Consider the following 11,852-nt stretch of genomic DNA (forward strand, 5'->3'; position numbering starts at 1 on the left):
ACTATCACTCAAGCTGCAGTAATCGATAACTCGGGCAAATATAACAGATAATTTGTCTAATCGCTTTCGAACAGTGTCGGAGAACGCAGCTTCTCGCTGTGCTGCTGTTTGTGACGGAGTAAAAACGATCTCTGGGTCTGCAGGAGAACGGGCGTCTGACATGTGTCTGCGTGTTAAGCGAAGCGTATTTATCTCTACACATGTCTGATTCAGCCATGCAGCTCTTTTTGTGTTCTTTCTGATGTTCTCTTGATGCCGGAGCTATGACCTATCAGCCTAAGCTTCTCCATCCGCACTACTCAACTCTTCATATTCTGACTAAACTAACCGGGCGTGGTCACACCTTCCCATTCCTGTTTCACTTCCTCAGCACCACCTGATCCTGTGGAATGGGGGACGTGGGGGTGTCACTCTTACTACACCTTCAGCATGGTTCTTATCATCTCTGGGATTCAGAGCAGATTCATTTAGCAGTAGAGCAGCAGATCTTGTCCTGAAACCATCAAACCTCTTTACACTTTATTCACCTCAATATCTCATAGAACTCCTCTGTGTGTCATGGCTGAAAATTCTTTAAAACACTTTTGAAAACATGTTCATGTGAAGCACCTACAGAAAAACTGCAATGTTGTTTTAGATGTTGCCACATTTTAGTTCTATATCAGATTGTTTCTGATCTGGTCCTTGCCTTGCATGAAATCCTGATATCTAGCCAGGAGCATTGCCAAGGTGGCCTCCATGTGGATGGTCCAAAATATGCTTTCTTAAAAATATACACTGTCCTTTGGCCTTCAAGTAGACACTCATCTGCAGGTGGGAAAGATGTCCAAGATTGAGAATTTAAAAAACACTACATAGAGACATCCAGAACTTCAGAACTTGAGGGTAAGTTCCTATAACCATGTTTGGTTTTGGTCAAGGAAAACAACATTCGGACTCTCTTGTTGGTTCCTGGGTAGAGCCAAGATCAGAAACTATAATCCAGCTTTGCTGAATAACTACAACAACTGGGCAGTCTGTTACAGTGCTACACAAAGGTAATCTATCACTAGAGGTGGTGGCACAGTGGTTAAAGGCATGGACTCTGGATCAGAAGGTCCAAGTTCAAATCCCAGCACCAGCAAGCTACCAATGATGGGTCCTTGATCAAGCCCCTTAAACCTTAACTGCTTAGTTGTAAACCTATAAGCATATTACACCTGACCATGATAAGTTCTGAGAAGCCCAGGGACCTCCCAGTTCCTCGTATTAGACTGTGTGATAGCAGTCAGACTTCATGACTACATACTGTGCATGAGCAGTGCTCAGCTCCATTCCTACATACAGACAAACATTTACCTTCCATGAAGTACTGAACGTTTTATTTTTGCCCACAAATTTTCCTTATCTCATTGCTTTAGCTACTACTGTGGTCCGGCCACCTGCCACCACTGTATCAAACCCTGTGGTCAGTCCCACACTTCCTTATGCTTCCCATCACTTGTAAATACGACCCTGAGCTTCAGAAACATCCACCTTATACATAGCTCTTGTGGTTACATAGATACATACCATCAGAATAGACCACAAAGCTACAGGGATAAAAGATACTGCAGGCAAAATGGAGATATAATACGCATGTGTAATATTTATTAACAAATCAATACAGAATTTCTCGGAAACAGGGTGGCATACTTCTGTCCACCTGAAGAACCCAGGCAGAACCTATGCTGAGCAGGTTAAACTTCCCAATATCATTTTTCATAAACCCTTCCAAACATCCCCTAAAGACCTGTTCACTTGCAGCACAAGGTATGTGTAGCAGGAAAATACAGAAACCTGACTAGCTTGCTAGCTTTATGCATAGCTTCCAGGTAACACATCTTCATGCATATTAGCTCCTTTTCTCCATTCTAATTTCTGAGATCTTACTAGGCCTGTGTGAAAATTTCAAATCACAATTTCATGTGGCTCGGAAAGTCAGAGATTATTAAAGAACAACATTTGAAAAAGTTACTCTTCAGTTCCTGGAACTGGTCAGGTGGTTAAACAACATCTCATTAGGGGGCAGATCTGGACCTGATCCTGAACCTGTTGTTAAAGGTTGAGATGCTCTACAGCATGGAACCATATAAACACTTGTCCAGCCTTGTCGACAAACACCATGAGTTGCCTCCAGATGTTTGATTTGACTCTGGACCAATCAAAAAGTTTGATGAGATCCGAATTACCCCACTGATTGTTGGTTCTAGATTGAGGGGTACTTGTGTCTTTTGACTAATATGAGGTGATATCAAAAGGTTTTGAGAATAGTATTGTAACACATCAACAGATGGCAGCACGAGGCTGCACACACAGTCACAGGGAGCATCGACCTACATAAGTCAGTGTGCCAAAAGACATCGTCCTGTGTACACACTGTGTGACAAAAGTCCCCTTACACCGCAATACAGCTCCCAGCGTTCTTCTGGACGCTCCCAGCGTTCTTCTTCTCCCAGCATTGTCTTGCTGGAACATTGTTTGGAGAAACTAATCCACAACAGTTGTCTGCTTACATCTTTGACAAAACAGTGTGCCGTTATAATAAACTGGAAAGTCCTCAAAGGTCATTCCCATTCCACAGGGGTTCCCTGGAGTCACTGCTTTAGGTCTTAAATAATTTTAAACAGGTCTTAATTTTCCGATGTCTATGTAACACTACCTTTAATGCTTACTGAAATATTATAACCCCCTGTAACTGGTGGACAGCCGAATGTTGTCCAAACTGATGTCTCTGGAACACTGGACTCTACCACAAGTTTGGACTTGGAAAACACCAATATAAATCCTAGGTGTGTCTATGAAAATCCACCTTGCATTATTACAGACCTGTGAGACATAATCTTGAAGGCGTCTGGTTGGTAACACTGCACGTTCTCCATCTGGAACGGATCAGCATCGCAAATCTTGTCATCGGTGCGGCCGTAGTTGGCCGTCTCGATCATGATGACATCACTTCCTGGGCAGCGAAGCTCAATAGGGTAACCTTCGCAAGCCAGCTCTCTCCTCATCAGACCAAAGGGCATCGCCGCCCTGCTAAGAGCTGAGAGAGTGACGGACAGACGGGAGGCAGAGCTTCAGAAGCAATTTCTACAACTTTAATCACAAGAACTATGTAGAAAAGTTCATCTTGCTGAGGAAACTTGTTTTCGGCAGTACTCACCTTGTTCTGAGGGGCTGATGCTGCTCAGAGAGATGGCACACATCCACAATAACCACAGTGACACTGCCATGGTAATGGGCGGAGTTAGGGGTGGGGCCAGGAGGAACGCTCAAGCGTAGCAACTTGAAATCCTTCTGAATTTATTCAAGCTGCGGGAAGAATAATAGAGAATGAGTTTTTTAAAAGAACTTATGAGATACCAATCTATTTCTCTCAAAGAAACTATCAGTAACACACACACCGACACACACACACACCCAAACACACACCATTCAGATATATGATCTGGTGCTATAAACTTACTCTATGTCACCTTGAATTTCATGATCCATTTATACCATTTTAAATTGCTGCCTATTTTGGGAACCCCCTTTCACACCCACATGAACCCTGTGCATTACTGCATTGCCATATGTTCACTGGAGAAATAAACACAGTAGTCCATGCAGAACCGTGCTGAAACAGTTCCCCAGAGCGAAAGCCATTAGGGCAAAGTGGATTGTGTGTATCAGTCTGGCTTCGGTGGTCTCGATGCGTCTTGAGCTCGCTTACCTTACCAGCACCATTCTCCTGATGTAGCCCTGATGCGGGTAGCAACATTGTAGCAAATCATATTCCCAAGCATCTCGATGGCACTATAACAGCCTTTAGCTGGACCATCCACAGTTACACAAGATGTGAATCCTGTAAATATGTTTCATTTGACTGAACATATCGGATACAGCAATTTCGTGGTGGAACGTTCCGGAATAGGGCATACTGTGTGGCATATAAACGAAGTTATAAAAGACCAAAGGGAATGTTTATGGAGTATAAAAGCCAAGGAAGTGTGGGAAGGTACAAGATTCCAACAGCTAATTGTTGTCTTAAAATCAAACTAACATGCCAGAAAAAAAAATTGAGAAGTAGTTTATTTGTTGCAGATTCTTTGCAGCATAGTGAAATGTTAGGAAGTTGGGGTCCAAGTGCAGGGTCCGCTACACCTCAAGAGTAAAGAGAGTTATGGGCCTTGCTCAAGGGCCTAAATGTAGGAAGTCAGTGCCAACATTTAGATTAGTAACTCTGAGACTTACCCCTTGAGCATTTTTGTGGCATTTGGCAGACGCCACCTTATCCTGAGTGACTGACATTTCATTATTAATGGGGTATGCGGTTCATCAACTATGGGGTTGGGGGTCTTGCTCAGGGGCCCATGACCTTCCGATCCACAGGGTTAGGGTCAGGGTTCCATTTCCATTTCGAAATTCCATACTTTTCCAAACTCATATATGCAGACTTCCTTTAAGATGTTTGAGACCATATTTAACATATGAAATAATATTTATAAATTTCAGCTATAACGTGCGTTACATTACAATCCCTGATGTAACCCCACAAAGCTGTAAATATATATTGGAGTTGATCATGATCATGATCTGCTTCCTGGCATTTAAGGTAAACGTGTGTGAGAAACAAATGATAATATATATATTTTTAAATCAGTGTTTTTTTTTCAAGAAATCTCAAATCAATGTGAATCTGGTTGTGGTTTATTTGAAGAAAAAAACAAACCCATCAAGAGAAATGACTTTTGTGAATGTTCAGACGAGCCGCTATTCGCCTGTCGAGAAGTAAATGCGTCCAAACACCACTTGTCCTTTTTTGAACGCTATAATTTAGCTCGAGAACATCATTTTCTGCTCAGTTGCTCGGAGAAGCAAATGGAAACACCCAGCAAGGTGAAACTTTAACGTCCTGGTAAATGGATTTACTTTTAGATTTCAAGGCGATCGAGTAGCAATCAAGTGCCAGATTGATCTGTCTTGAACAGGCTGTTCATCAGGCTGTTCGTCAGGCTGTTCATCAGAGGCATTATTCATAAGAAATGTGCCATGTTTTCAGGTACACTGTATGAACGAATAGGAGATTTTTGAACATTCCACATTAAATCCCCATGTGCTGTTATAGTAATCTCCACTCTTCTGGAACGATGTTTCATTAGATTTTGTGGAGATACATTTAGCCACAAGGATGTGTGTTAGTAAAGTATCTTCTGATGTAGGTGAGAAGGTGAGGAGGGGTGCAGTCAGCATCCACGTTTAATCATGTTCATTAGCTTTATAGCGGGAGATCTTCTGCTGGAACCCATGAAAAGCATATTTCCATGGACCTGGGTTTGTTCACAGGATCTGCATTGTTATGCTGGAACAGGTTTTGTGTCACCTAGGAAGATTTAATGCTACAGCATCTAAAGACGTCATATACTGGTGGATGCCATTAACTTTGTTGTAGCAGTTTGATGAAGAACCACATGACTGTTCCAGACTTATACGTTACATTAGCGCTATATAACGTATAAGTACTTGAATCGCTAGATCTTTTGGTGATTATGGTAGAAACTACAGTAAGAGAAAAGCAGTACAGTTACCGCTTCTATCTCACACACAACATCTTTGGAATTAGTGCTTTTGAATAGAACGTATTCACGCATTTGATAGAGGGAAATGAATCTGGACACCGTTGACATTAGCACTTTGTTGCAAAGCCGTTGTTGGCTATTACAGCTCTGTACGGTAAGGAGTAATTAGCTTTTCGCAGCACGGTGGTTCAATTTTCCTAATGGAGTCCACAATTCCCCAGGGTTATGAAGATCCGTCTGATGCACTTGCAATTTCAAAAATCCTCCATGAGTGTAAAACCGGAGGATCGGCTAGGCCGTGCAAAACCCAGTCTTCCGCCAAAACCTTGATCCTTTTTTCGGCTGAAAGGCCTTTAATGTGTCTCGTACAATGTGTACATTGATTTATTCATGTTTCTTTTGATGATGTAATGTTTCAGGGGTGTTTGCTGGAGAGCAGTCCCGTATCATGGTGCTTCTGTACTTTGGTGTGTTCATGGAGATCTTGGGATCATGCAAAAAAGCTGAAACGGTGCTAAAACTACTTTTGGATGAGTCTAAATGTCATGTGCGGATTTTGCGTTTGTTTTTCTCTGTGGGTCTGATGTTGCTGCTTCTCTCAGAAACTGATGGTTTCTCTCCTATCGTACCTCTTTGCATGGGCTTGGTAGCTTTTTCCATTCCGGGGTTGTTGGGCTCTGAGAACTTCACCTAGTTGTTCAGTTCCAAACCTTCCAAAGCTAATGCCACCAATGACACCTGGTGCAATTTGGCTTATATACAGTCGTAAGTACCAAAACAGCAATTCCGTCTTCAGTTTCCTCTAGAGGAGGTGAAACACTGATCAGTTAAGTTGAGGTCTCCTGATTGACATGGCCAGTCTGAAACCTTCCTCTGGATGTGTGTGTTTGCTCCCAATGAAGTTGCAGCAGATTTGCTCCCAAACGTTGCTGTAGATTTCTGAATTCATTCTGCTGCTACATCATGAGTTCCATTATCAATACAGAGTGCTAAGGCTGTTCCAGAAGCAATCACGCAAGTGCAAAACCATGACACAACCTCCATTCTGTTGATCATGGTTGTAGATCATGAGCAGATCCTTTCTTTTTCTTTTTTTCAAATGTTGTCCGTTTCATCACTTAAGCACATCAGCTTAATCTTGGTTTCCAGAACTTTTGTCTCATATCATATATTTGTTTGTGAATTCCAAGCTGGTCCTCTGCTAATGAGAGGTTTTCATCATTTCTGATTTGAAATATAGACCTGTACTTCAAAATATTTTTCAAATGATTGTAAAAACTCCACTCCTGCCATGTTGTTGGTGGGGATGTTGTGTTGTTTTGGGGTCTTTCTTTTCATCTTTCACAATGTTTAACAAATGTAGTGCTCATTTTTAAAACCAGGAAAGAACCCAAGAGTATATATTTAGTAGAATACCATTACATCACGAGTAACTATCATTGGTGAGATAATTTTTACCATCTAGTTTTGAAAGCCAATTTTTTTGGGGGGGAGAAGAGCCAGCACAGCTCTCTGAGATATCTTTGAAAGAAACTGCTGTGAAGGATCTTTGGTAATTCTTTAAAAAAATCCACTGACAGCCCTTCGAAAGCAGCTGCTCATCCTGGTTTCAGCTGATGGACGACTTCAATCGGCTCTTTGAGGAAAAAAAAAACGAGTGAAGAAGTTCAGACTGAGGTGAGCCACCAGCATTAAGAGTAAAATATGTGCACACTTTTTCTTTGCCTGCTACAATGTGTTGCTGTTGTTCTGAAGATTGAGGACCTCACCTCACCTCACCTCACCTCACCTCACCTCACTGACCTGTTTAATGTTGAATGTAATGCTAAATTTATCACATTTTATGTTTTTGTGTAGACGGTAAGGAGAGACTACTTTCGGTAGTATCTCCTGGATACCTTCATTTCCTGCATCCCATCTTGAACCCCTGCGACACTGGGACTGAACCGTTTCCCACTGCTGTTAGGTCTGTTACTCCAGCATGATCAGGATGTCAGCCTCACGTCGCTTTTGGTTTGACTCCGTCCATGTCCTGTTACCTGGAGGAGGAATGCCAGCAGGCTCTGCATCTTTTTCTCACCAGGAAGTCCCACCTGCAACACCATCTTGTGTCTTTTTTTTTTTTTTTTTTTGTGTTTTTTGGAAGGTGACAAATTTTCCACACAGATCTTTAGTCACACTGTGTCCTTGACTCCATCCCACTGTGTTTGTTTTTCATGACCTAAATCTTCGCTTCCTGGATAAATGCACGCTTTGATACGTAATCGTGCAGCAGCTTTGATGATGCTGGATTTCCAGATAAGAAGAAGATTTCCAGATAATGTTCGTTTTTGAGAAGACATATGATGAAAAAACATGAAACTGTTATTCTTCATAACATTGAAAAAATGATTTTCATGAGACCCTTGTTAGACCCTCCAACTATTTATTAATTAAATCATCTCCAATACCAAATGACACATACATTATATAGACTTGTGGATTTGTGGACACCTGACCATAAGATTGGTATGTGCTTCTTTTTTAAACATCTCATTCCACATTTAGTCTCCATCTACTGTGTATAAAAGCTCCACTCTTCTGGGAAGACTTTGTAGAGATTGTTGTGGAGATTTGTGGAGATTCATTCAGCTGAATGTGTGTTAGTAAAGTCAGGTAGTGATGTAGGTGAGAAGGTGAGGAGGCCTGGGGTGCAGTCAGCGTTCACATTCATCCAAAGAGAGTTGGAGCTTAAGAGCAGGAGATCTTCCACATCTTGCAACCCATGTAAAGCAGATCTTCATGGAGCTGACTTTGTGCACAGGGTTTGCATTGTCATCCTGGAACAGGTTCGAGTCTCCTAGTTCAAGTGCATGGACTGTTTCAAGACCTCCTGTACAATTTTGTACCCCCGACTTTGTGGTAACATTTTGGAGAAGTCTTCAGGTGTCACAATACTTTTGGCCATAAAATGCGGATTAAATATATCGTTACTGTGATCAACATGGGTCTGATTAAAGAGTTCAGATTTAATCACAGGCGTAACCCGACTCTGAATATGTGGAACTTTCACTGTATAAATGCAGTGTATAGATGTAACGTTGATCAACTTGTAGAATTGTGTGGTTCAGATGGATCTTCAAGACTATGAAGCAGAACGTCTGGTAACAGTGATCATAAATGTGACAAAAAAAAATGATTATGGATAAATGATGAGTAAACGATTCATAATCATGAATCATCTCCCCCCATTGTTCCTGCTGATGTCCAAGCTGCTGATGGTACTGTAACAATGTACTGCATGCAGAAAACCCGATGTTCCACCTACGACAAAAAAAAGATCCACCATCATACTACAGGAACCGCACAGGAGCATTTTCAGGAGATGAAATCTGAAATCTGTCAAGTTTTTTTTTTTTCTCAGAATGCACCAAAGAGAGAGAGAAAGAACATTTGGTTGGTGTGTGTGTGTGTGTGTGTGTGTGTGTGTGTGTGTGTGTGTGTGTGTGTGTGTGTGTGTTAAATGCTTGGAATGTGGCTCAGGAAGAAAAAAATGATTTACAGGCATCGGTAAACCAAGATGCCGCTCGGCTCCAACAATGCCTTTTACACACACACACACACACACACACACACACACACACACACACACACACACACACACACACACACACGTATACACATTGATCCACCGGTGCCTAGACTCTCTATGCACAGTAACCATAGCAACACTGCAATGAGGGCTGCAGCAGTGCATTCAAATCTCTCCTTGTGTTTCATCCTGTATCTGTCTCGGTTCTCTTTAAATATCACACACACACACACACACACACACACACACACACACACACACACACACACACACACACACACACACACACACACACACACAGAAATCAAATGAAGGGTGGGGAACGGTTGTCATAATACAATAGTATGAAAATTCAATGGTATGTTCATATGTTAAATTGGTTACATTTCAACACACACACACACACACACACACACACACACACACACACACACACACACACACCTCGCATTCAAAACAGTTCCACAGGTGCATGATTCCCCCTCTCACTCTCTCTCTTTCTCTCTCTCCCTCTCCTGAAGTCATCCTGCTGCTCTGCTCTTCTCCCTCATGGCTCCTCAGTCTTTCCATTCTTACTACATACACACACACACACACACACACACACACACACACACACACACACACACACATGTATAGAGCGCTGCAGCACCTGTGGGTTCCCAAAAGGGAAAGAACCTCGCGCAAATAACACCTTCCATTTTAGTGTATGCAAACACAGGAGACTAGCATGTCCTCGCACACACACACACACACACACACACACACACACACACACACACACACACACACACAAACACATATATGATAAAATATATATTTTTTGCTTTATTATATTTTGTGGGCGTGTCTTATCTGCTGGCAGATTAATTTGTGGGCGTGTCTCATCTGAAACAAAGATCTTTAGTGTCTTATCTGTACTACAGTATTTTATGGGTGTGGCTCTTTTAGAACTAAAATCTTCTGTTGGTCTGTTGGTGGAAGTGCTAAGACTTGTGGACATGTCCCACATGCTTCTATGGCCCCTGTAGAGTGTTTTGGAGTGTCCTGTTGAGTGTTGGTTGCTTCTCTACCTCACTATGTATGACATGTTAATATTCTATTTCTTGGAAAGCAAGGAATTAAAGAATGTCAAACACCTCTGATGAGAACCACCACAACCACCAAAACTATACTCCAATACAGTGTAAGTCTCAGGCCTGAGATGGAAGAGCAGGATTTCATTAGAACAATGATCTAATATGTGTTCAGGTTTATTCACAACTCTTAGTGCAGCACTTATTATTTGTACAAGGTGACATTGTTTTCTCTGAAAGGTCTCACTGATTACACACTGTGTTGGTCCATCACCTCCTTGTTCTTCTAAAAGCCGGCAGTTGAGAGGAAGAGCTTTGAATTTCAGAAGCCACTGTGGATAGAAGGTGAACAATGACATGACCAGATCCTTCATGCTAAAGTCAAACTAAGTGGGGTAGGTGCACAGGAAACCCCAACCACCTCCCAGTCCAATCAAGACAGCTCAACTAAGCTCAGAGTTAGGCGTTCAGTAGTATAGACCAAAGGTGGAGCTCCTGAATAGTGCCTGAGATGGAATGCAATGTTTAGAATCTACGTTTTCTATAGAGAAGGTTCTGGTCGTAAAGGAACAAGGGTTTGAGAATTGACACAAACTTCACCGCAGCCTGATTCTGGTCCACACAAGCCGTAGTAAGGTTTGTTCCTGGCCCATAAATGGTCCTTTTACTTTAAATGTTCCAGTAAAGTTTCTTGCCCAGACAAACCACTAAAAACAGAGCTGGACAGAATTATACCTCAATACTATTAGCTAGTGAACACTGACACCCCCCAACCCCACAAATATACCCCCACAGAAAAGACCCCTAAATAGAGTCCAGGACTGGAGCTGCTGCAGCTCAGTCGCAGGGAAAACCTCATTCAAACCTTGCAGCTCATTTACAGAACATCTAACATCCAACCTAACATCCAACCTAACATCTAACCTTACATCCAATCTAACATCCAATCGAACATCTAACCTAACATCCAATCTAACATCCAGTCCAACATCTAACCTAACATCCAATCTAACATCCAGTCCAACATCTAACCTAACATCTAATCTAACATCCAGTCCAACATCTAACCTAGAATCCAATCTAACATCCAGTCCAACATCTAACCTAACATCCAGTCCAACATCTAACCTAGAATCCATTTTAACATCCAGTCCAACATATAACCTAACATCCAATCTACCATCCAGTCCAACATCTAACCTAACATCCAATCTAACATCCAGTCCAACATATAACCTAACATCCAATCTAACATCCAGTCCAACATCTAACCTAACATCCAGTCCAACATCTAACCTAGAATCCAGTCTAACATCCAGTCCAACATATAACCTAACATCCAATCTACCATCCAGTCCAACATCTAACTTAACATCCAATCTAACATCTAATGGGATTACTGACAAAAAAAATGTTTCTCTTGTTTCTGCCTATAGCATTAGCAACATTTTGTAGCATGAGAAGGTCAAGGTTGAGAACTGCAATGAATAAATATAAAGAATTTATATACATAAATCTATAAAACTTGAGTCTTAAACTTCGAGAGAAAATCATATTATATATAAATTCTGTTCCGTGTACGATTCCTTTATTCCTTTTATGATTTAATATTGAAGGTAGAAAAAG

The 11,852-nt window shown here is 41.6% G+C and overlaps 2 protein-coding genes across 5 annotated transcripts in view; both read right to left on the bottom strand.

The window, feature by feature from the left end:
* LOC310715386 (adhesion G protein-coupled receptor L1) overlaps positions 1–9,722 on the bottom strand; it is a 32,849-nt gene extending 23,127 nt beyond the window's left edge. For 3 of the 4 annotated variants that reach the window (XM_083521784.1, XM_083521783.1, XM_083521782.1), the window contains exons 1-2: positions 3,182–4,031; positions 2,848–3,061 (exon numbers count right to left, since the gene is read on the bottom strand). In XM_083521784.1, the coding sequence (XP_083377910.1) occupies positions 2,848–3,061; positions 3,182–3,251 (284 nt within the window). In that variant the 5' untranslated portion in view covers positions 3,252–4,031. Of the gene's footprint in view, positions 1–2,847; positions 3,062–3,181; positions 4,032–9,594 lie in introns of those variants that run through there. The other variant, XM_083521785.1, reaches the window with a different exon arrangement.
* LOC310715392 (uncharacterized protein) overlaps positions 1–11,852 on the bottom strand; it is a 147,137-nt gene that overhangs the window by 72,440 nt on the left and 62,845 nt on the right. The window lies entirely within an intron of this gene.

The sequence above is a fragment of the Silurus aristotelis genome (assembly GCF_946808225.1).
Source record: "Silurus aristotelis genome assembly, chromosome: 20".
In the NCBI taxonomy this organism is placed as follows: domain Eukaryota; kingdom Metazoa; phylum Chordata; class Actinopteri; order Siluriformes; family Siluridae; genus Silurus; species Silurus aristotelis.